The 26,094-nt window shown below is 44.7% G+C and overlaps 2 protein-coding genes across 2 annotated transcripts; both read left to right on the top strand.

The window, feature by feature from the left end:
- The first annotated feature begins 531 nt into the window (after positions 1-531).
- Positions 532-3,696, top strand: LOC119436136 (neuropeptide-like protein 31). The gene is made up of 2 exons (XM_037702899.2): positions 532-637; positions 3,298-3,696. Exons 1-2 carry the CDS (start codon positions 626-628, stop codon positions 3,694-3,696), a joined length of 411 nt encoding a protein of 136 aa, XP_037558827.1. The 5' UTR covers positions 532-625.
- Positions 3,697-20,482: 16,786 nt separating this feature from the next.
- LOC125942670 (acanthoscurrin-2-like) lies at positions 20,483-25,758 on the top strand. Its single transcript, XM_049660927.1, has 3 exons — positions 20,483-20,563; positions 24,470-25,032; positions 25,660-25,758. The coding sequence occupies exons 1-2, from the start codon at positions 20,552-20,554 to the stop codon at positions 24,998-25,000; spliced, it is 543 nt and encodes a 180-aa protein (XP_049516884.1). The 5' UTR covers positions 20,483-20,551; the 3' UTR covers positions 25,001-25,032; positions 25,660-25,758.
- The last annotated feature ends 336 nt before the right edge of the window (positions 25,759-26,094 follow it).

Below are 26,094 nucleotides of genomic sequence, written 5' to 3'. Positions count from 1 at the left end.
CCCAAACACCTGCCGGGGTTTTAATCCATGTGGTGAGAATCAGACTCCGATATTGGTTCGGAACGGCCGGCAACGCCACGAACGGTGAAAACCGGCTTTCGTACTTGGCATTTCTGCTGTCTACACGATGATCACCCCTAATGAGCGCAACTACCGATTTCGAAAGTTCCGTCTTGCACATTTAACCCAGCGCCGCCGCGACCGCAGCTAAAGGCGGTTGCGACTGAATGAAACTGCGGCCAAACATGCGCGAGAATTTTGACGGCCTTTCATTCTGTGTGTTTTGTCTTTACCGCCGCGGTGGACAGCGTGGGTCGCGCGCGCTGTGGAATGTGAGGCTGTGGAATATTTGCTACTTCGTATCGCTTGTATACATCTCATTTCCGGGGAGGAGGAGGGGGCGGGGGGTTCTGTCGTCGGAGGGCAAATGAAGAGAGGGGGAGCAGAGGCGTGGACACCCCTTCTCTTGAGGCTGGACCTTTTCTTGCTTCTTTTTTTAACCCTTTCCCCGAGCTGGGTTGGCCGGCACGATTTTGCCCTTGGTGTCGCCGGGGTATATAAGTTGGCCCCTCCAGCACAGCAAGCATCAGAGTTTCGCCAGAACCTCCTGAGGAATACCAGCACCATGAACACCCTCGTGAGTTGCATTCGTTTCCCCTGAGGTGTCGGCGGAGGCAACACCGCAGCGCACCTGCGATGTGTCTAACCTTTCCTCTAACGGCTTGCTTGTATCGCACCGTGAGCCAGTCACCAAGGCGAACTCAAGCGCGACGCTGCTCCTAAGCAGGTCCCTTGCCTTGATGACTGGCATGTGGACATTGAGACGCTTTTCTCGGGGTGCTTAATCATCTCAGACGTGGTATTTAAACTTTGATGCTCACGTCTTTGACCAATACCCTCATTACATTCATTTTTGCATGTAGCACTGGTGTTTCTGTGCTTACCATGGGGCACGTTTGCTTACATACTGGGAGGTTCCTTGTGAATTTCAATCAATATTGCAATATATACTTTCCATCTATACAAAATACAGAAACAGAGGTTTGTGAAAGAAAGCTCCTAGACAGCTTGACTAATTCACAGGCCTTTATAGGCACTTCGGAATGGTGGATACAAAAATAGTTGCAAGAGAAATCATTATGCAACCTACTACGACGCAACCTCAGAGCAATGCAACCCGCAGTCACGGCAAACAATCATAAAAATATTGATGAACAGAAACAGGTACTGTGTACTTACAGTTTACTAAAACAACAAATGAAATAAATGAATAGAGGAGTTTCATTATTTATTCATATGTCATGCGCTGTTACTTATCAGTGATTAGGTCACAATCGCTATGCTCGTAGCTGTTTTTGAGTAGGCAGAGTGCAACAAAGTAGCTGTTTGCCTAGATATAAACGAACAGCCGGTCCAACCCACCTTTCCCTGTTTCGGGTAGTGTAACTTGGAACTGTGTTTTGCATATGGGCTACCACGGGCCATACTTTTCTGTTATTTTTAGTCTCATTTCTAATTCGATGCTTAGGCTATACCTATGCAGATTATATATGATAATTACTCCAGCACTGCCAAACAAGTTCCCCGTTGGAGAGCCATAAGGGACATTACGAATAAAGCGAAGGCATTTTTGCTATAGTCTATGAATATGTGGAAGATTCGAGTGACGTGCAGTATCCCACACGAGAAGACGACAATAAAGGTGCCAGTATAACAAGGAGTTATTTATTGACCAGCAATTTGAATATGGCAAAAATCAAGTATATAAGGCGACGAATTATACCAGTTATGTTTTTTTTCCTAAATACCTGCTGTAATTATCCCAGGACATAGTGCAGAAAAAATCAATTGCAAGAAATTTAAATTCTTCAGCAAAATGAATATTGTGTAAGTTCATTATAATGTTACCGTGTGGTGAAATTATTTATAAGGTCTAAATGTTACACCTCTTGTGGTGTAAATATATGTTCTATTACGTATACCACCTGCTTGTTATAAGCTTCATAAGTTGTTGACCGTGCGTAGTCACCAAATATTGCCTCAGTAATTGGTGGCTCTGCCGCATTTCCAACGAACGCATTTAAACCTTGCCTATCTATCCTCCCCTCTAAAATAGTAAGCACTGAACAAGTAGGCCCTAACGAGCAATATGCAGCTCTTCTTGTATCTCTCCTTCTCTGGTATCTGTTGCATGAATGCGTTGCAGAAACAAACCAACAAAAACCGTCATTAGCACCTCAGCAAGCACTACACAAACCATAGCTCCTTTCTTGAAGGCACAAGCGAGCACTAATGTTTGCGTTGCCGGTGAACGAAAATAGTGCTCAGCATTGAGAAGACGAACCGCGATCACCCGTCATATCGTAACCCATTGATCGAACATTGACTCGTGTAACGGAAAAGGAGAAGGGAGCCAAATAGGTGTTGACTCAGATCGTATCTGAAGCGAATAGGCGCTTTACAGCCCCGCCTCCTGCGTTTAGGCGTCCACAGCATGCGAGATTGGTATCGAAAGGAACGTGACCGGAAAGCTAAAATGCGCGCGGGCTGGCAGACTTCTCGTGGCTGTCGCGCGCACGGCAGCCTTTAGTTTTAGTCTTCAGCTTGAAAAGGCTCGGTGTCGAACATTAACAGGACATTGTCATACTCATGAATGCGCATTTCTAAATGCTAATTTTATAACACTACAACGGCCACTCTGGACAACGTGAACGAATGACTAACAGAAGAAAAACGAAGGAGACGCGTGCGAAGTAAATACCTGTTCAACGGCGATGGCCTGAATCTGCAAATCGGTTCTTGTGTGCGAAGAAGTGGGTTGACTCTACGGTAGAACCTTGGTAGGATATCTACTCAGCAAGACGCGTTGATGGCAGCACAAAGCCGTCGCCAAAGGGCCGTGGTTGGGATAAATACGGATTACTTATTTTATGAAGTTCATCTGTTTATGACATCTCGTGATCGCGTAATATCGATGTCGTGTTAACTGTTTTTGGAGTAAATAGACCTTGCGGTCAAGGAGGATCCCGACGGCAAGAAGAGAGGTAGAGGGGAGCCTTCTCGTGAGTATAAAGTAACAATAAAATATGGGGATTCTTGTTTTCAGTGTCAAACTCGCATATTTCTTCCTATTTATTCGCACTACATCAGCTAGCATCAGATGCAAGGCCAATAGGTATGCCTAAAGATTACTACTAATAAAAAGACCTGACGTGCACAGTCCTCCTTTCGTGTTAAATGCAGATCACCCAGAATGTAGTTATGCACTCACGACGCCTTTCGTTTTGGCGCGCGCAGATCGTCTTCGCCGCCCTCATCGCCGCCGCCAGCGCTGGCTTCGCCGGATACGGCTATGGCGGATACGGCCTCGGCTACGGCCATGGCCACGGCCACCACGCTGTTGCCGTTCCCGTCAAGACCGTCTCCTACGTGAAGAAGCCCGTCGTCAGCGTCGGCTACGTCACCAAGCCCGTCGTGACCTACGTCAAGCAGCCCGTTGCCACCGTCTCCCACACCGTCCAGCCCGTCGTGTCTGTCAGCCACGCCCTCGTCTCCGCCGGCGGATACGGAGGATACGGAGGATACGGTGCTGGCTACGGCGGTCTTGCCGTCGGCGGCTATGGCGGCTACGGTCTTGGCGGCTATGGCGGCTACGGCCACGGTGCTGTCCTCAAGGGAGGTTATGGATTCCACTAAATCCTGGTGTAAACTACGACAGCTACCTTGCTTGTACCTCCGGTGAGTGCCGATTCTTCGTTGATTTGCACTTTTTATTCAGCCTTGAGTTCATTTTACCGTTCACAGGCTCCAAAATGCCTGGAGTAACAAAGTTACAATTTCAGAATACAAAATTGTGCGTGGGAAAAAATGGAGTAAAAGAGAAAAGGATCGGAGCCAGCCTAGAATAAAATATCCTATGTGCTGTCCTACACTAAAGAAGTGAGAGGAGTATGAAAGGATACGAAAAAGATGGGGGCAACACGCACTTATACGCACGCAGCAAGCTAGAGAACCGAAGGCTGTACCACAGGCCAGTTGACAAGTACACAGTCAGAACAGAGTGAAGCATTATATATATATATATATATATATATATATATATATATATATATATATATATATATATCAAGTGAGTAGACAGGCACCAGCTTGATTTAAAAATATACTTTCTCAAGTAGTCGTGACTACTATATTCTTTCGTAGCGTAAGATAACGGCATTTTGGTAAATGCAATATCTGGGAGAAAATGTTTGACTACTAATATTGAACATGGGCAAGTTAAAGCTTTCTGCTTCAGCAGAAGGTGCGCACACTTTAAATATAATCATTAACAAACCAAACCATCTCTACATAGCTTTGCCAACATGAACACAAGACTGGAAGCCTGAGGCTTAACTATTTTGCATCCTGATCCGTACGCTCGGATTGGACCTGTGAGATCGTGTTGGTGAACAAAAATGTCTCTTTTTTGCTGTTTCAGGTGCGAGCACATGGGTTGCGAAATCGACGAAAAATTCCACGCCTGTAGCATCCCGCTACTCGTGTATTTATTGTGTACAAATAAAAAGCTGCTGTGATTAACGCATGTATCCCCTTTTGTATGTTTCTTTGACAGTTGTCATTTCGGCTCCGAAGCCTTGACAAGCAGTTTATTGTCTGTTCGGATGCTTTGTTTTATTGCACTAAACTAGTGCCCTTTCCAGGAGAGTTTTGCAGAATAAAATAAATATCCACGGATGCCAATATTGCAAGAGTTGTGCAAAAAAAAATAGTCCTAGCGAACAGCAAGGAGTTGGCATAATGCAAAAAAGATGCACGAGCAAAGCTATTCTTGTTCTTTTTAATCAGAAAACTATTAGCCTAGCCAGAAATGTGAAATATGTGCGCAGGAAAGCGAAAACGCAGCAGCTCCATGCAAGCATTGGCGCGAAACTTCACCCAAGTACGCATTTATAACAGCTGCGACAACACGAGCGACAAAACGCCGAAGTTATTCCCTCCCTTTCACCGATACAGTTAATTGCGCAGTGCCTATAAGGTGTGCCGCAGGAAGAAAAAACAAATGCAGATCCAACGCATTTGTTGGAATCTACGTGAAGCAAAGCTTAAGAAAAGCTGTTAATAAATGGTGTTAAACCTAACGGCCATGAGTACAATGTTGTACACTTCAATGCTATGCAACGTGCAATCTCATGAATGTTTATGTTTATCCATCCGCAAAGGAGAAAACGTTGTTGTCATGCAATTTTTATGTTTATGCACGACCCCACTCACAAGCTGCGCCAAAATGCAAACTCGGAATTATGCGGATGCGCAGTGTCAGACATATACACAACGAAGTCACTATGACGACGGCGATGTATGATGCTTGTTGAGAGAAGAATCGTGATGACAGGACTATGAACAGAAAAATACGACACGTATCAAGCAACCTGTAGGGTTTATGTACCTCTTGTATCAGAGTGGTACATGCCCATCCTGGAGGATTGCACAAGAACGGCCCATTCCTCATTGGCACTTACTGAATGGCTAAAACAAAGAAAATAAAGTAATTGAATTGAATTCTGGGATTTTACGTGCCAATATCACGATTTGATTACGAGGCACGCCGTAGTGGGGGACTCCGGATTAATATTGACCACCAGGAGATCCTTAACGAGCTCCGAATGCACGGGACACGGGCGTTCTTGCATTTCGCCCCCACAGAAATGCGGCCGCCGCTGCCGGAATTTGATCCCGCGACCTCGTGCTTAACAGCGCAACACCATGGATAGCCGCTAAGCCAACGCGGTGGGTAGAAAATATAACGTAAATCAAGGAATTCGTACAATAGATTTCACCATTCTATTAAGAAATCTTTGAGTCGATATTATACTGAGAGCCGACAGTAGATGCATTCTTGACAGACTTCTTACAGTATACAATTTATCTTCTTATAGATAACATATTGGAATAGATTTACGTTACAGGGCTCCTGGCTTGCGCAGACGCCTTTATTGTGGCTACAGTCCCCTCACGTTTATTAAACCGTTTGAGTGCGTGCGCCTGTTACCATATTTGACCCATTTTCTCTTTCCTAGTTTAGGGTCGCAAACCAGCTGTGCTGTTCTTGTTGGCTTACCTGCCTTCCATATTTGTTCCAATGTCTATGACGTCAAATTTATGTAACCGCCGACGCAAGCATCGAGCGGTGACCCGCAGCGTTGTTTGAACCGCCCAATTGAACGCTCTCTCTCTCTCTCTCTCTCTCTCTCTCTCTCTATATATATATATATATATATATATATATATATATATATATATATATATAGGTGGTCGCTTTTGTTTGCTTTCAAAGCGAATACCGTTGTCTACCTTGGCAGGTTTTCTTATCTAACTGGATGACACGAGGCGAGGAGTACGCAGAAAGAAATGGAGAGGGTTTCAGTTGGGCCGAGCTAGCGCAGTGAACGTAGATAACCGTTGAGGAGGGCGGTGCCAGCGTCTGCGATTGACACGCTTCCCCTTGAAATAGCTTTACTTTATAGCACCCACTTTTACGTTAAAGTTCTCCAGTTGACTGGTGCCTAATGCATAAACTGCAGAAAGTGTCATTTTGTTGCTTTCTTTTTGTATTGACTCTTTGGGCACGTCTGTGAAATGTGTTCCGCCGGAACATTTTTTTTTTAAATCACCTCACGTTATCACCGTTTATTCATTGAACAATTTGTTGCATCGCCGGCTTCTCCACAAACAATAGGCGTCAACATTTCCACTTTCATGCGAATAAATCAATGAATCCACTCACTGACAACCTTCTTCAGTGATTGCAATTGTAATGCATTCACGGCAGTGCCCAGCAATCGAAACGTGATACTTAGACTGCATGGCGGCCGGCCCTTTGTGCGCCACCGGTGAACGCTGGGTGATCGATGACGCCTGAATGCGGTCACAGTCCATCACAAAGGCGCTCGCTTCCATTTGACGCAAAAATACATCATATCAGTGTTCCCAGTACCCCACTGGTGGCGCGAAAAAGTTCCAGCAGCCACGCGCTTCGAATATCGCGTTTAAATCGCTGAGCCCTGTACCTGTACGGTATAACGTTACCATAAAGAGAGAGGGGGGGGGCTATATTGGCGAAAAGGTTTGGCGCTATCTTGCAGAAGCCGAAGATGCCATGTGGTGAAGAGCTGAAGGATGAAGCTACTGAAAGATGAAGAAATAAACTTTATTGATAGTTACTTCCAAATTATCTATTACTAGCAATCGAAGCAGTGTGCTGACGATGTACCGTGCTGCATCGGCATCGATTTTTTCATTAATGCTTCAGTGGTGAAGCCAGTAAATTTTTCCCCGGGTGGTTTGTACACCTGGTGCCAAAAACAAGCAAGCAGTAGCCTTAAGCGGCCAGCAACGCGCTCACTCTCCAATTCTCCAATCCTGACTATTGCTCAGGCCCAGAAACTTGGAATTCCCGCGAATGCGCAGAGTCCCTCAAAAGCAAGATCTGTTGTATTTGAAAAGAAACTTCCAATCAAGAATTTCAGCAGTGTCATAAAGAAAGCCCCAATGAAGGAATGACATCTCGCAAGCCGTCTCAAGGGTTAAATTATGCGGAAGAATAAATTTAAAGTTTTGTGTTTATGTTGGACATCCCGGCCGTATTTCTGGTCAAATTATATGCACAATGATCTTCCGATTCTTCCCACATAATATTAGCATAGTTGCAAAGTTTCAGTTAAATGTTTCCTGTTTGCAGCTTCGGGTGGTTTTCACAGATATTTCCACCAAATTCCTTAAGATTAACATGAATTAAAATCAAGGAAACTTTGCACGGAGAAACTTGAAGGTGTTAGAAACAAATGCTGGGATTTTGGGTGCCAAAAACAAGATATCATTATGAGGTGCGCCGTAGAGCAGTACTCCGGGTTAATTTTGACCATCCTGGGTTCCTGCACCTAAAGCTAAATACAGGTGTTTTTTTTTTTTTTTGCCCTCATCGAAATGTAGCGGCCATTATATTTTATATGTAGACTGCAATAATTATTCACGTGGTTCAGTAATAGCAGACCGTAGAAGCAAATGAAATGTGACGAGGCCACGGTGAAAGAAGGCGATGTGTACGCTTCTCGCCACAGAAAATCTCTCTTCCCTTGTCGCGACCAGCGCCTGCAATAGGAATTCCTCCCTTGCCTTCTCCCAGATAGGACTTCAGGCCCACATGACGTTAACGTAAAAATATGCGCCTTACTTTTTTCCTCTTTTTCATTTTTCTTGCAGTGCGGTCCATTTCCAGAGGCGGTTTTTCGCGCTTTGCTTTTCATGGAAATTCCCGAGTTGTTCGCGCTGCTGCTGGCTATTTGTGCACTGCCGGCGGTGTATACGTGTGGCGTCTCTGGCGGGGAGAGTGGCTCCTCGAGGAAAGGCCTGCGCCGGCTTTTGTCTGAATTATCAGCTGTTTTCGCACCGTATATCGGTGCAATACATTGCATATACGATCGTCAGCCCGTGATCTGTACATCGAGAATGCCTGTTTGAAATGGCCAATCCTGGTCATCTAAATGCGTTTTTTTAATTATTAAGTTACAAGACAAATAATCACTGTGCAGTTTCACTCGGCGGTTCTTGCGAAGAAATACGGACAATTAATATATCACTGCTAGGCTTATTATTATGCCAATATGCATTGAAATTAGGGAAACTATAGTCGTGTTTGGCTGCTTCATCACCACCCGCCACACTGTTGCCTTTATTATTCGAAATTCCCATGATGACTCAACAGTGACGACGATCCTCGTGCGCGAAAGATTGGTGAACTGAATTGAGTCAATGCGAAAAAAAAAAAAACAGTGCGCAGTGCGCCAGAATAAAACCAGGCTACTCAACCTAAATTTGCCAGCGAGCTTGAGCTCCTGTCGTCGAAATCATTCGGCCACGGCCTTAACAAGCTCGTTGGCTTGCTAGCAGACTTACATATAATTTAGCGTTTGATTTTAACTTACGAAATAGTTATTTTACGATAACTTTTTCATGTCTCTAAGAGAAACACTGTTACGAGCTGAAAGTGGAACGTTTGAACATTGTAAATTCATTAGAACATTCTAAGCGATCCCCCGCATTTTCTTAAGAAGTAGTTTTTTTTTCTCTGCAGGAAAAGGAATCAAAATTTGACAGTTTCCTTAGCTGTCATACAATAAAAAAATATCTCCCCCCCATAAACAATCATCCACACACGCAGCCCCTCAGCTCTACGTGTGTAATAACTACTTGACTGTTATGCTTACTGTGCATTGCCTCTGGGGTTTAGTTATTGGCGAAAAAAGGTGCTTTCCCATAAAAAAAACGCGCTTTTGTTTGCTCGTGCCCCATTTTGACAATGAAGATCATATTTGCCGCCGCTGTATGCGAGCCGGCAGAAACGTTCCAAGATATTTTCATAATGTGTCATTCCCTTCAACTCCAAGTGGGCACGGGAAGCATGGAGATCCAAGAGGCATTGGGATTTAAAATATGCCTGGGGGTGATACATATGAAGAAGGTACAGAGGTAAGCAAGAGTAGGCCGGAGGATTCACATGTTTTCAATTCCCACAAGTTTTCATTTACGGTAAGGTGACACCTGTGACTATCACTATACAAAGTGACAGCTTCTATATATCGATCTCCTAATTATTTTCTGGACTCCATTTGATTGCACATGATAGAACTTATTTCATCCTATAAAGCGTTCTAGCAGCGCAAGCAAGAAACACGCACACAGGTAAACACAAATCCACATGTGCAATCAATGCCTTCTTTTGTCAGTGTTCCTTCTTGAGCTACTAGAACACTTTGCGATGTCATTAGAACAAGTCCACATTGCAACGCTCTTGCAACTATCATCGACTTAAGTTTACCCGTTGGCAGGAACCTCCCCAAGTCAACCTCGTAATATATTGAAAAGTAAAGGCATACAGGTTCAAAAGATGACAAATTCTACAAGATCTGCAAGTTTCACATCATCATCATCATCAGCCTATTTGTATGTCCACTGCAGGACGAAGGCCTCTCACCGTGATCTCCAATTACCCATGTCTTGCGCTAGCTGATTCTGACTTTTACCTGCAAATTTCCTAATTTGATCACCCCACCTAATTTTCTGTCGTCCTCGACTGCGGATCCCTTCTTTTTGCACCCGTTCTGTAACTCTAATGGCCCACCGTTTATCTATCCTATGCACTAAATGGCCTGTCTAGCTCCATTTTTTTTAACCTAATGTCAACTAGAATATCGGCTATCCCCGTTTGCTCTCTCATGAACACCGCTATCTTCCTGTCTCCTAAAGTTACGCCTAACGTTTTTCGTTCCATCGCTCCTTGCGCGGTCCTTAACTTGTTCTCGAGCTTCTTTGTTAACCGCCAAGTTTCTGTCTCATATGTTAGCACCGTTCGAATGCAATGATTGTACACGTTTATTTTCAGTGGCAGTGTTAAGCTCCCAGTCAGGATTTGATAATGCCTGCTGTATGCACTCCATGCAAGCCATTTTTATTCTTCTGTAAATTTCCTTCTGATGGTCTGGGTCCCCTGTGGGTAATCTACCTAGATAAACGCGCTCCTGTACAGACTCTAAAGGCTGTCTGGCGACCATGGATTCTTTTTGCCTTGCCAGGCTCTTGAATATTGCCTTTGTCTTCTGCACATTAATATTCACCCCCACTCTTGCACTTTCGCGGTTAAGGTTTTGAATCTTATGTTAATGCCCTCAATAAGGTTTCACATACTTTAGGCAAATTCGCCGATAATAGAAACTTACGACGTAATTTGTTATTTACCACGTGTGAAACATCCTCATTCCGACATAAAATCAGTTGAAGCCTTGTATCGCGAACGTCAACGTAATTGTAATACTCGACAGAACGCAAAAAAAAAAATAAAGAAATGCCTACATCTTTTTATGTCAGAGAACAGGGAAATTCACATGTATCGCACTTATCGATATTCTATTTACTGCGGCAATATTGCACGCTTCCTAAGCCACCTTAACGAAATGAAAAGCTACGTATTTTTTTACAGCCAAGCTAGCCTCTCGGTGGTCGGCATTTTTCGTGTCCGCGTCCGTGAGCAAGAATGTGGGCCCATCCCGGCGACAGCACAGGGCAGGAGCAGTGGCTCGTACCCCCGTAAGACAGGAGGGAAAGGAAAAGGAAGGAAGGAAACGCAAGAGCGTCGACCAGACGCACGTCCGGTTGGCTATCCTACACGGGGGAAGGGGTTTAAAGGGATGAAAAAAAGGAGAGAGAGAGAGAGAGAGAGAAGAAGGTACTCTCAGTGTTAACACGTGCGGTTGTCCATCACTTCACAGTCGGTCACTGAGGCCAGTCGATTTCATCAATCGTAGCAATGCCCGCGTCACTTCGTAAGCCTGCGACGCGTGGGGCCATGGTCCGAGAACCTTTGTCTCTGAAAATGGTCTGCTGTCTAATCGGTTTACCACACTCCGAGGAACCCGTAAGGCAGGGGCTTCAAGAACTCAGCAAAGTGAGACGAACAGTGCATGCATCCTTTGGAATCACGCGTACAACATACAGAACAGCAAACGTTTCAACAAAAGAACAAGCACAAAACAAGCATTCGAACCGCATAATTGATGATAAGGCGCTCCTGATAGCAATGCGAAGCACGTAGCGCTCCCCGCACACGTTTGCCGCATAAGATTACTGTTACGCAAGCTGCTGTGGCAACGGCAGCTTGCGACGTGGGGAGTGACGTCCCTAGCCTTTCTTGCATAGAAGAACCAGCCTAGCAAATGATTTCAATGTTGTTTCAGCACCGCTATGGGCGGCGGCGTGCTGTCCAAATTACCATTACTACCAAGACTACCATTACTCTAAATTACCATTACTGCCATTACTCTAAAGCAATGAAGCATTTCATACCCCCCTCAGCAGTTGTAGTGGTGGTTTTCAAGAGCCTCGCTGGACAGCCACTTTCACAAGGCCGGGATGGCGAGTCATTTTTTTTTTGTTTTTTTGTTTTTTGTTTTTTTGTTTTTTTTTGTTTGTTTTTTTTTGGGGGGGGGTACTTGCAGGAGCTGAAGTAGTGACACGAAAACACAAATAAGACAAATTAACATTCAATTGTAGCAATCACAGCCTAGAGATTACACGCAACAATCTATTACTGCAATCACCGGTACTTTCAGCACGTTAAAATAGTTATCCCAGCGTGAAATACCTTTACTACTGTATCGCGCCTTCCTGTGCGTTTTTTTTTTTTGCTTCTCTTTGCTTGTTAGACTACTCCTAAATCAAGATTGCAGCAAAGAGGGAAAAAGTAAGAACGAATGCCAACCCACCATGCACTTTCAGTCATGTAACCCACTTATTCCACAAGGCCACACAATAAGAATGAAGGAAGAATGCCGGAAGCATTGCTGTTTGAGGCTAATTCTTTTTTTGCGTGTGTTCCGAGCAGTGTTGGCGTGGTTTGAATGCTGAGCAGAAAAACAAAACTTACGCTCCAGTAGTAACAATTATGGTACGCCTGAGGTACGCTGTGATTCCGACGCTTTTTCTCGTTTTCGTTTCTTTATTCTCGCGTCCCCTCCCGTCACACTTAGCTCACAGCGTCTCACGAAAGAATTCCACGCAATGATTCGTGTTCCTTGCCTTTCGCATTTGACATGCCATTACTATATTATTTTCTTCGGAAAGACAAACGGCGGCAAAAGCCAGGCTACGCTCGACAACAATGCTTCGCATTAAAAAAAAAAAAAATACTGAAAATAGCGCCGACGTATAACTTCGGAGACACACACACACACGCACGCACGCACGCACGCAAACATATCGACAGACTTCAGCGATTGCCTCGGCTTTGATTTCACTTACTGCGACAGCTGAAGGTTTTCACGAGGGCTTGCCTTGCACAAGGACAACATGCCTTCATGTTATCAAGCACAATTTCTTCTTTGCAATGTGCAGAGCACAACGTCGTCTTCGCCAGCAGTCGCCTCCGAATAGATCCACAGACTGAGGTGCACTCTCAAAGTCCACGCGGCGCGCGAAACCCCGCAGCAAATGCCAAACGCGGAGACTGTGAGGTAGCTCAATGGTTGTCCAATTTTTAGGAGTTCTTTCGGCGGCACTAGAGTTCTCGCGATGTAGCGACACCCTGGACTGACGGCATCACTGCAGTTTTTTATCGTAGAATAAAGTGATTTCTCTCTCTCTCTCTCTCGGTGACTTGCAGAAGTTCCAGAATCGGGGGGGGGGGGGGGGGGATGTATTGCTTACGTGGGGTTACCCTCTTTACAAGCCGGGTGCTCTTTATTTCTGTTCACAGTAAATGATTTCAGGGAACCAAGGAATAACTGAAGTCTGAAGCAGCTTCAAAGAGCGTACATTTCTATTTTGAAAAAAAAAATCACCTAGTGGAAATTAAATGGTACGTTTTGGTTTCACATTGGAAATGTGAGTCGGAACTAGGGCACTGTACAGGCTCAGGCTTACCCAAAAGAACGGGCCGGCCCAGCCCGGGCTCAGGCCGGGTGACAAAGGTTTGTAGCTTGGCTGGGCTCGGGCTTAGGAGCTTCGGGCTCAGGTTGGGCCCAGGCTTCAGTCGGACCCGTAATAGACCCGGTTATCGTATTTGCAACTTCTAAAAACAATCAATGTCCAATGCATTCAGGCGACTAGATGATTGTCAACTGAGCGTACAAGCGCTACTGGAATACCGTCCCTCGATCATCGGCCCAGAAGGCAGTGAATGCCCTTTTGTGCTTTCTGATAACGACTGGCTCGTGTGAACGCATTTGACTGCGTGGTGCCATCCACGCACGTGCACACATTCACCGCTTTCCTCTCTCCCTCTTCTTTCTATTCTCCAGTTCTCCTGCCCCCAGCATAGGAATGTTAACCATGACGCCTTTCTGGCTAAGATCCCCGCCTTCTCTCTTTCATTGCTCTCTCTCTCTCTCTCTCTTGCAAAACTATAGACTACAAAAATTGCCGGCCTTACAGAATTTTGGGTCGGTGGCGCCTATGAGAAAGCAAGAGCAGGCACGCCACGACACAGTAACGCACTCCACCGATTAGTGTACGTTAGCGGCGCCCTTCGTTCTCTGGCGAAATGGTACCAGTGGGCCGTGGCCTCCCGCGCCCACTCACGCCCCATTTTTTCTTTCTTCACAGCAATGGGAAACTATGGTCAGCGCCATTCCCAGGTTATCAAGACCTCGGATTTCTCGAGGTGAACTTCGCTCTCAGTCGAGAGACGAACAACCCGGCGTTCGAATGTAGGTGGCGAGATGGGTGACAGCGGCCCCGCCGTACAACAAGGGAAAGCGCATTAGGCGGTTATAGGGAGCGCTTAATGCGCTCCCTATAACCGCCGATAAGGACAAATTTCAATTGTAGCAACACTAGCAAGACGTCACAAAGTCGGACCAAAATAACGACGAGTTAGACAGGTATTTGCATTGCGATGGCGTAGAAGAGATGGGACACCTTCTTGGGATAATGGGAGGCTCACAAAAAGAAGTCTGTAGAGTGTTTTCAATTGCCAAAAGTATTCTTCGTATAACAGCCACATGCGCAAGCAGTGAAATAAATTTTAGTGCAGCTGCTTACAACTTTGAAGAGCAGAACAGGTTCTCAAAGCACAGTTGTTCGACAATCTTTTGTTACCACGCAAAAATATTTATACTTTTGGCAGCAGTGAATAATGTCCGCCTTGCATTGCCTTACCTGTGATCATTTAATTGCACGAACAAAAATTTAGGACATTTTCTTAGAGCAATGAAATATTTCATTATTGTAGCAGCAAATAAATTCCAGAATAAACGTTCACAAATAATGTTGCGTGCTAAGCCATAATGGAACTGTCCACTGGTTTAATTTACTGATTTAGCGTTGGTGAAAGGGTTGTGGAAAATAAAACAGAATGCGGAAACATTCCATCTCTGCATTCTTGTTTTGAACAAAGTTTTGACACGTTGTATGGCGTGGTCCTCCTATTCATTGCATTGTGTTCGTTCTTTCAGGCATTACGCGGATTCACTAGGAATTAGCGTCAAAGACGAAGCGTGACATTTTAATTTGATGGTAAAAAGGAAAAACTGCGTTGTCTACGCTGTACATGCATTGTGCTTAACATGCCACATGTTCCGATAAAAGTAGAGACAGCCGAAATTCACTGATATTACAAACCAAGGATGCTTGAACTGCTGACTGAAACATTTACTGATCAAAATGAAGCCGAATAAACCAATAAAAATGTATTTCTCCACGTGACAATATGGTCGCAAATTAGCGTTGCTCTTGTGTGTTACCTGTTCATATGGAGCTAGAAGTGCTTCTAGCGGCAGTGTATTACGGAATTCTGAACGCCCGTGTAATTAAATATGACCCCAGTCTAACCCCAGTGTAACTAAATTTATATTAGAATCAATTTCATTCCATTTTTTTCGTTATATATTGATGTACAGCTATTTTTCAAATGTAGTACAGGTGCTGATGCATATCCCACCGTAACGCACGAGCATAATGAACAGGGGGTGTAATTGTTTTCGTTCTCTTTTACTTGTTCTTTTGTCAGCAACAACTTCAGCTGAAAACATGGCAGTGAAATCTGTTTCTATCAAAGAATTTCAGTGTGACTGATCTCTTCACAATAACTGAGAACTGGACCTTGCTTCGTTTAGGCTCAAGTGCTAACGTGCCAAGCAAGGCCAGGCGGGTCCCGAATCTTTCGTGCCCAAACAGGGTAGGGGCCAGACTTGAAACCAATGGGCCGGGCTCTGGCGGGCCAGCCCATGAAAATTTCGGTCTCTGACCGGGTCGGACCGAGAAAGAAACGACCCGTGCAGTGCTCTAGTTGGATCTCTGTCTAAATATATTTAAATATTTAAAGCGAGCGTGCTCTAAATAAGAAATTTCGCTCTATTTAAAAGCGGATTTTTTATGTGCTTGTCATTAGCTACAAACGTCCAATTGGCATTGGCGATCTAACTTAACAACACCTTCTTTCAGTGTGACTGATGTGTGACTAACTTAACAACACCTTCATTTTCAGTGTGACTGATCTCTTCACAATAACTGAGAACTGGACCTTGCTTCGTTTAGGCTCAAGTGCTAACGTGCCAAGCCAGGCCAGGCGGGTCCCGAATCTTTCGTGCCCAAACAGGGTAGGGGCCAGACTTGAAACCAATAGGCCGGGCTCTGGCGGGCCAGCCCATGAAAATTTCGGTCTCTGACCGGGTCGGACCGAGAAAGAAACGACCCGTGCAGTGCTCTAGTTGGATCTCTGTCTAAATATATTTAAATATTTAAAGCGAGCGTGCTCTAAATAAGAAATTTCGCTCTATTTAAAAGCGGATTTTTTATGTGCTTGTCATTAGCTACAAACGTCCAATTGGTATTGGCGATCTAACTTAACAAGTTAATTAGCGAACGTTAAAGTTAATTGTGCTCGTTGATTCTACGGGGACTTCTATTTTGTACACCCTTGTTGCAAATCTTGTCTTTCCAAAAGCGTTATCGTGCCTCGAATAACTATTTTTATTACTTAGAGACAGCCGTACTCGCTGAAACACGCAGTATATCTAACCTATAAGATCAAACCAACGACCTTGCATTTCAAGCCCGGCAGAACTTCTACGCCACTGTCACGTTCTTAATGCAATTAGCATTATAAGGTACTTCACTGACAACACAATCTTACGTAGTTAAAACAAACCCTTTCAAAATTCAATATGACACTAGTATACACCTCATGTTTGAGGTACCGCACTCGAATTTGGGAGTACAAAGAAAAAAAACTGCAACAAGAGCAAACGTGTAAACAAAAGGCATGTAAATGCAGTTTAATACAGGTTGAGAACCAGAAGTCATGAAGCAGCCATATAGAATATAAACAACTCCTATCACGATACTCAAAAGTACAAAAAAAGAGTTGTGCACCGCGTATGTTTAAAATGAGAATATCTGGGCAGAAAATACACATTATATTTTACAATATCTGTTTTTCGCGTTCTTCAAACATTTCAGCCGTACTGCATTGCAGACCAGACAATAACAAGGCAATTTCCTCTTTTATAGCTTTTGCAAGAAATTAATTAGCATATGTGCTGATGTTCGGCTGGTGAACTTTGAACAATACGTCATGTTTTCGCCTTAAGGTGCTGCTCTGCTGAGGTGTTAAGTAGGTAGCAGTGTTAATGTGAAAATAGCGCTTAGAAAGCAAGAGTAAGAATTTTAGTCAAGCCACTCGTCCACGCTCCACTAGAGTCGGTAATTTAATTTGGATTGCGCAACAATTTGACAGGACACACAGACGAGAAACACACACAACAAGGCGATGTTGTGTGTTTCTCTTCTGTGTGTCCCGTCAAATTGTTGTGCAATCCAACTTCAAGTACGCATATATCAACACGCCCAGTCTTCAACCTCGGTAATTGAAGTAATTTTAGCTTTTCATTTACTGAGTCCGTAGATGAGTATATAGACAAGATTAACCGCACTGACCTTACTTGCACCCTCTCCAGCTCGCTCACTAATCCAAATTGAAAGGGGTCCTATATGGCACCGGCATACCCTAAAGTTGGTCTTACATAAATTAGGAACGCGGTTTTGTTATATTGTTATATGGACTTCCAGCTAAGATATTGTGTTATTGTTATCCCTAGGTACTTAGGTGAGTCGACTACGGAAAGTTCCTTTGAGTTTATGATATAATTAGCAACAACTACATGCTTCGTCTTGTTCGTAACGCGAAAAACTGTTTGCTCTTCATTTATCTTCGTTTCACTAGCTTCACACCAATCTTCAATGGCAAAAACAGCATCACTTAGCAGTCTTCGGTCTTTCTCGTCGTTAATTTTCCGGCAAAGGAAACAATCAGCTCTGAATAACCGCACATAGGTTTCCTCATTAATGCTGGAGGCTACATCGTTAATGCATGCTAGACACAATTTGCAGGACCTTAAACAGATCCCTGTGGTATCCCTGAAGTCACGTTTAAAATGTTAGATCATGTATCGTTTACACTTGCATTCTGCGTCCTACCAGACAGAAAGTCGAGGGTACATTTCACAAAAATTGTAATCATTTTTAGATGTACCATTTCGCTGATTAACATTGAATGAACTACTCTGCCGAGCGTAATAGCGGTAATAAAGTCTGGCGATCTTTTCTATATATTTTTATGTGTCAAAAATTATCTACACTGCGTACAAAAAAGGGCACCTTGTCGCTCAATTCCCATACGATTGTCAAAATCAATCAGCTCCTCCAAACTCTTTGCCTCTGAAGATCCTATTTGTAACATGCTTTCTTTCATTGAAATTTTATATTTGTGAATATCATGTGTCATCAAGTTTTTTTTTAAATAAAAAGTACACGAAAAGATGAGTGACATACTCAAAAATGAAATAAAAAAAAGAAAATAAAAAGATCAAGAAAGAAAAAAATATAAAAGAAAAAAGTCTGTTCAGTCAAATAAACAAAAAAAAGAAAAAACAAATATAACAAGAAAAAAAACAAAATAAAAAGAAAAAAAGAAACAAAAAATGCATTTACAGACACTAAATGAAGATGAAAAAAAAAGAGGTAAAGAAAAAGAATGTTTATGACATAGTTCTGTTAAATTTGCTAAGATATCTGAAGGCATCAAACATCATTGTAAGGGCTTCTGCAGGCTGTGGAAACTGGTAGGGGGGAAAAAATTCTACATCTCCTTGAAGAAAGAAGACGTCATAAAGCATGATGGAAGACATCAACAACACAAGATAGGCAAGACAAGAAGGACAAGACAAAGAGGACATCAGCAACAGAATACTTCAACATATATATTGTTAGTCAAGAAAAGCTCAAGACCAAAATAGACATTATATAAATCTGCATGCAAAAGAAAGCAAAGAAGAAACCATGTACGTCAAGACAGTATCACTCTATATTCTGTATTATTGGAATTTTGCACATTTTCAATAAATCCCGCAGCCATCCGCTCCCTTGGCCGTGGTTTCCCTGGTGGTAGACTTCCCCCCCCCCCTTTTTTTTTTACAATATACAAAATTTAATTGACTACCGTCCTTTTCATTTATCTTTCCAATTTGGCAGCCTGCAATACTTAGGTGCAGCAGGCAGGGCTTAGTTTATTATTTTAATTATATTATTTTTACTAATTTTTATTGCCCAACACAATCTTTATGTCTCTTCTTCGAAAACCTGCCCGAAAACTAAATCAAATGCAACTCAGACAAGAAAGACTGAAGAATTGCGAAGGCTCGCCTGGATAAAGATACGAATAGTTGATTTTATTTTTAATAAGGGGCTCCGAATTTTGACTAGCTTTACCACAAAATCTCTCACGAAATCGCAGCTGGGTGCTGGGCAAGAGTTGAAAGGGCAAGGGAACAAAGAAAACCAACGGTGCAGATGCCCCCCTTCCCCAATTGCAGAAAAAAAAATAAAAAGCCATGCCCGAGCGACAAAACATATCTAGAACGTTTAATTTCGGCCAGGTTTTCGCTCGACTTGTTCGTTTACGTCAGGCCTGAGAACCACTCTGAAGTTCCAAAAATGGAGCCCTCCAGAGGACAAGTCGCTTCCTTGTGTATACCTGCAACTGTGCCTTTAGAAGATTGCTGAGTGCAGGCGCTTTACAAAACGGACTAAAACAGCGAGATTCGCTCAAGCACTTAAGATATTGTAGCTCCTCTCACTGGCTCGGTATGAACGCGCCGCGCCTGTATACTCGCATTACGCGAAAGTGCGGTCTATGTGCTCCGGTCTTTGTTCCAAGTCGAGGGTCCACAGGCAACTAAAAGCGGTCCTTCTTTTTTTTACCTGCTTACGCACGCCACGGGACTCACGTCGTCTGCGAGCAGGGAGGGTTGTTTTAGCCTAGTTCAATACACACCGGTCACAATCCGGGTCTTACTCAGCGGGGCGTATACCGTCAAGAGAGGGCGAAGGATGGATAGAGAAGTGGGCGGAGGGGGGGGGGGGGGGGTAAATCGCGTCCCCCCCCCCCCCCCCCGTCCTGCACCAGACCGCGAGCTGCAATAACGAAACAATTGGCACGATTGCTCCTGCGATCGCCCGGAGTCCCACTGGCGGGTATGTCGGTGGCAGGAAGCTCGCTTTGGTTTGCTTCGCGCTTAAATTCCCGGCCTCAGCGAGCGGTTCGGTTCTGAAAGCGCGAAGTGGTGCAGAGCGCGCGCGAGCGCGATGTAATAAGGCGTCCCCTTGCCCGTAACGTGCGCGTGCATGATTTTTTACCGAGACTTCCGTCTTCCGAAGGCAAAGTAGAAAAAAAGGCGAAGACCGCAAAAACCCTCCGTCCCGGAGGCGTTGCACGTGAGCCTCCTTTCATCGTGTGGCTGAAGGCTGGGGTTGGGGGGAGGGGAGGGGGGCAGATTGTGGGAGGAGTAGGGGGGGGGGGGGGGTGCGTGATCCCCCGGATACTGGGTCAACTTTCACCCACCATCTCTGCCTGTCTGTATAAAACTGCGGCGTCAAACTCCACTGTGCCACACACGCCACCGGGTCTCTCCTTTGCACCGAAGACACAAGGAATACCACCACCATGAACGTTCTCGTAAGTGTGGACTTTCGCGTTTCGACGTGCCGCTCTCTCGCTACGTGTTGGGAGAGTAGTATGCGGCAATGATGCATCTGCATGCAAACGATGCGGTCGTGTGCTTGTTTCGGCAAAGAAGTTAAGCTCCGAACCTCGCCGCGAGCCACTGAGCTTAGACACCATGCATCACTCCACGTGCGATGTTGAACCGAAGAAGCCGCGAGATGTTAGTGAATTTCTCCGCGGAAAGCCCAAGGAGCTGTTTTATAACACCTCCGTGGACTTTCCTTGTCCGTGTTTCTCAGTGAACTCTGCCAATCAAGAAACACCTTTGGCCATGAGGTTATTGCTTATATTGCATGCATATTCAAGAAGCAGAGTGAATTGACTGTTCTCGAAGTTTTTTGTTGGTGGCACTGTCCTGTGTGCTGCTCTTCGTGCACATCGAATGAATAGGAAAATATACGAAGATATTGTATGTTGCGTAACTAGCTCACACTTCATCTCAAACCAGTAATGGTCTGTCAGCCTACGTAGCTAATTGCGATGCATACGACAGCGAAATGCTTTTCAATCACCACTTAAAGTCACATATTACGTGTATGCCTTGGGAGACCTCTCTAGTATTCTTTAGGTAATTTTGCTCTTTCCCTCCCAGCGCAAGGGCAAGCGCATGCACCTGTTATGGAAGGCTATCTTTACCTCTATGTGGAGACTTTCATCTCTTGCCCCGGCAAACAACATCCCTCCTTTATGAAGCGCGCGAATGTGCATGAACCGATGCTTCAACCACACTAGGGAAACAATATAACACTCGGTGGACATATACGTTGCGCGAAAATGGGCATAATAATTCAGTTGAAAACAGAGCCATTATTCACCATTGAAAAAAAATCTCCAAGCTTGTTTTTGCTTAATGTATTTGAAACAACAGTGACGCCTACGTTCATATACATATACGTGTGTCCCAGCTAACATCCGCCAAGCTGTTGACCGAAAAAGAAATATTAAAGAAAAACAGTGCAAAATGCAATTATCAAGTCTACTGTGTTCTTTCGTCAGACCTCTGACGACACAACACCGTAGGTCTTAAGATCATATAATGCACCGTGTTTTTGAAATCTTTCTTTTTCGTTGAATAGCTTGGCTAACTTTAGCTGGGACACCCTATATAGATATTAACAAAGCCAGTTTGCTCCCCAGAAGGATGTGTTTGTTATTATTATAAGTTAATTGGCTGTTTTCGTGTTTTCGCGGATATGCACAATCGCTAGTTGATACAGTGCTTCATGCATGGAGAATTTTTTTTTAAGCTACCACCATACCTGTAACGTTAGCACTGCTAAAGCATAGCTTATAGCATAGCGCAGCTGCAACTAGAACTTAATCCCTTCTAACCAGATGGCGATTTTTGCTAATCCGCCGCCGCTTCACCAACTACCTGCATCTGCCGTGAAGCAGAATTATTGGAACTCCATAACCACAGCCAAGAGTGGGCCGAAGGCACAGATGACGTCGTTAGCCCTTCTAGCCTGTTGTAGCTCAAAACCGATTACTTTGCCCATCGTAATTTTCTCGAGATTTGCGTCGCTTCCGTTAACCCCAGAGAGAGAGGGAAAAATAAGATGGGTAACTAGTCCTCGCCCGGTTGGCTAGCCTACTCACGGGGAAGTGGAAAAGAAAAATAAGAAGGAAGAAGAAGTCGCAGTGAATGAAACATTTGACTTTGCAGATGGCAAGAAATGGAACCAGGCAAAAATAATTGTTCTTTTATACGAGCCCTGGAATGCCATAAGCACCATAGCCGGGTGATCGTGTGGAAGTGGCTGACGCGGCTTGATAACAAGTCACTGTACCCCCTCGAGTAATGCTAAAATGGAACGCCCAAGTTTCTTTCAAAAGCTAAACACATTTTGGCCAGCTTAAAACGGTTTCACGAGATTAAATGTGCAAGGCGAAAGCTACTTGTTATTTTTTAGCATGGAAAATTCGAATACAAGATTCGCGAGTAGTCGTTGCTTAAGAGCAAACTCGGTGCGTCCTCTAATATTGCTCGAGAAGTTTGTTAAAATAGAACTGGTACTGTAAGAACTTAGACTGTGATCTTGTTCTCAGCAGATGGAGGCACGCCTCCACCTGTCTTGTTGGCTCCCTTTCAGAGTTTTATTTTGGGCGAAACACGAGCAAATATATCCGTAACAAGGAGGGTTCCTTGTTGACATTCCTCGGAGGTTCCTCGATGACATTTTATTTGCGTTCTCAAGTGTTCCCTTCGCACTGCGGCTTATCAAAGCGCCAACAAATGACCGTTCTCGCATTTGCAGCGCTAACACCCATGGCGGTGCTATGCCAACTTGTCTTGCAGAACAGACAAATACGCTACCCGTGCGCTGAAAATCCGCCAAGACAACACCGAAACGCCCAGGGTTATCCAGGATTCGGATTTTGAAGCGAAGTAATCAAATCTGGACGAGGGAACCGCGTTTTTATTAAGGTTGTGGGGGTGGGAGGCAAGCTCAGTCGCTTTTCCTTTTCGCTGTATTGGGCCTTATATACAGTACGTGGCAGAAGAAAATGGTGTTCAAATATTTAGTCAATGAAGACCTGGAACTTCAAGCTAATTTTGCCGGATCTCTCTCTACCAAACCTACGTCAATTTGTGGTAATGAATTTTATTCTCCTATAGCTGGCAAGCACTTCAATGTTCTTGACGAACATCTACATTATGTTTTTTAACGAAATATGTAATCTTGAATTGCTTTCGAAACGTTCGAAGATGCACTAATCAAATCGTTAACAAGTTCACTTCAAGCAGCCTCCGTAGATTACCTGGAAGGAATTCAAGGTGGGTAATAAATTTCGTCAGCAGCTTTCGGAGTACTTACATAGCATGAACGTTCATGCTTCTTCTTTCGTAATTTTCACTGCGGTGCCCACGAAAGCTTCTCACGTAGAGAAATATGCACAAAATCTAACTATTACTGTATGGGTTTGTACCCACCACACGGTGCAGCAAAATTTAATTTCTGCTGTCGCATAGTTCCAGGCGAAAGTATGGGTGCGGGTAGACTGGGTAGGGCTTAGAAAGGAATTATGGGAGTGCTCGGACAATTTGCCTTTTACTTGTGGTGGCGAGGTGTCGCGGGGTGTCGCGGGGTGCGGAAAAATCGCTGCACCAATACGCCAATCGCTAGGTAACATTAGACAGTTTTAGTTTAGCGTTTTTACGCTCCGCATAGCTGCTGAGCGGAGCGGAAGCACGAATGCGCATGCGCTCTCCGCTTAGCCGCAAGCGGGCTAGCGGAGCGGGAATCACGGTCCGCTTACAAGCTGCCTAAGCGGAGCGGGGAGCGTTGCTGCCGTCTTTCGCCAGCGAGTGTGGTCGATGCACGCGCCCTCTCTCGCGCGTGCATCGAAGCACCTTGCATCGAGGCACCAGTCGCGCGAGCGCGAATAACTTGTATAATACACCTCCAACTGGTTGTTTAAGAAAATAAAGTGAACCGCACAGCTAACAAAAACGTCGCCTGCACATTGGCGTCACAAAGGATTGGGTAGGATTCGAAATGCAACCTCGCTGGCTATCACATGGCGTTCACCAAGTCGAAGCTTCATTTTCCACTCGATAATATGAACCGGTAACGCATTACAAGCACCCGTCTAGATACTTCATGAACAAATAAGTTATATATATTCATTGTAGTTTGTAAAAGTGACAAAATGGTTTTTTTTTATTTTGTTTCACTACGCTGAATTTGGCCAGAGGGCGCTGCAACTACGAAAGGTCCGCTCCGCTACGCTACACGCATAACTAAAACGTGAAAATCGCCCGCCGCTCCGCTGTGGCTTAGCGGGGCAACTCTGAGCGGAGCGGACCGTAAAGACGCTCAACTAAAACACTCTATTAAATGTGCTGATGCGCAGGTCATCCTCACCACGCTTGTCGCGTGTGCCTACGCTGGCGGATATGGTGGCTACGGTGGAGGCTATGGAGGTGGCTACGGTGGCGGCTACGGTGGTCACGGTTACGGAGGAGGCCTCGGCTTCGTCGGCGGCGGTTACGGCGGTGGATACGGAGGTGGATACGGAGGTGGCTATGGCGGTGGCTATGGCGGTGGCCACGCTGTCGCCGTTCCTGTCAAGACGGTCTCTTACGTGAAGAAACCGGTCGTCAGGGTTGGCTACGTAACCAAACCTGTGGTGAGCTACGTGAAACAGCCCGTAGCCACCGTTTCGCATACAGTTCAACCCGTGGTGACTGTAAGCCACGCTGTTGTCAGCACTGGAGGTTACGGCGGCGGCTACGGAGGCTTCGGCGGAGGTTTAGGCGGCTACGGCGGTGGTTACGGAGGCTACGGCGGTGGCTATGGAGGCGGCTACGGTGGAGGCTACGGTGGAGGCTATGGAGGAGGCTACGGCGGCGGTTTTCTGGGAGGCAAAGGCTACCACCGTTGAAGCAACTTAGAACAACTCAACATTTCCTAAGGGTAAACTGCTTCTTCGGCAGGACTCACATTGTGCGTTAATGAAAAGTTGAAAATGGAAATAATTTCAGTGACAATACGCGGTGCACAGAGTTCTTATTTTCCCTCATGATCATGACCAATGCGTAGCCCACCGTTAATATAGGCCTCTGATTTTATTATGTGCAGTCTGTGCCAAGATAGTTTGTTCCTTTTCTTTTTCTTGCGGAAAGGGGGGACGCGAATAAATGTGCATTATTCACAATCAGTTTCACTTGTCAGCAAATCAGCTCATTCCACGACTGCGTTGTCTCTACGAGAAAACAAGATTTTCTTTTTATACTATGGACACTGATAGAAACTTTATTGCAACTCTGGTGCATTTTTCGTTCCAAGTATTGGTATTCTTCTTTATTCAGGCCTGCTTGAGGAGTATTTTTGCTTACAGCCTGACTAACAACGTGTGCACGCATTATGCCCGATGCACCCTGGTCTATTCGCAGTGTTTTCAAGAATAACTAACTAAAAATAGCGGGAGTCAAAATACATATGTTGCACCGCCACACTGACGTCTTGAGCCCAAGAGATGCAATATTTGAAAGGAGGAACTTGCACATGATCTCAACGTGTTTTCTCTTCGTCTTTTCTCAGGTACAAAGCCAGAGGGTCCTACTCAGCGTCGACGAAGCAAACCACCTGCGGCCAAGCCCATTTGGCATGTGTATTTATTTGAAAGCTGCATTAAAGCGAATGTTTATTTTCTTAAAGAATATGTCACCGTTGGGCTTCTTTCGTGCAGAATTCCAAAAATAATTTGAATTTTGAACTGTTCGGTCACAGAAAGGTTAAATTGGACTTGTTTAATACATGAGACTATTCTGGGGTCTCCACAGATGGCTTTTCGCACCCAAATGGTCCTCGAATTTTTCCTCTGAAAGGTATGCTCATTCGTTAGCATCTCCTGCATCTCGTCAATTGCTACATTATCTCCATTCAAAAGTAAAATGGCTAAGCAACCTGCGAACTTTTCCGCCAGGCCAACCAGTTAAACCTATACCGTTCTCCACCTTGCGATTTTCAGGACGG

The sequence above is a fragment of the Dermacentor silvarum genome, chromosome 1 (genome assembly GCF_013339745.2).
Source record: "Dermacentor silvarum isolate Dsil-2018 chromosome 1, BIME_Dsil_1.4, whole genome shotgun sequence".
In the NCBI taxonomy this organism is placed as follows: Eukaryota; Metazoa; Arthropoda; class Arachnida; order Ixodida; family Ixodidae; genus Dermacentor; species Dermacentor silvarum.
The sequence above is the reverse complement of the archived record's forward strand: the minus strand, read 5'-3'. Positions and strand labels throughout refer to the sequence as shown.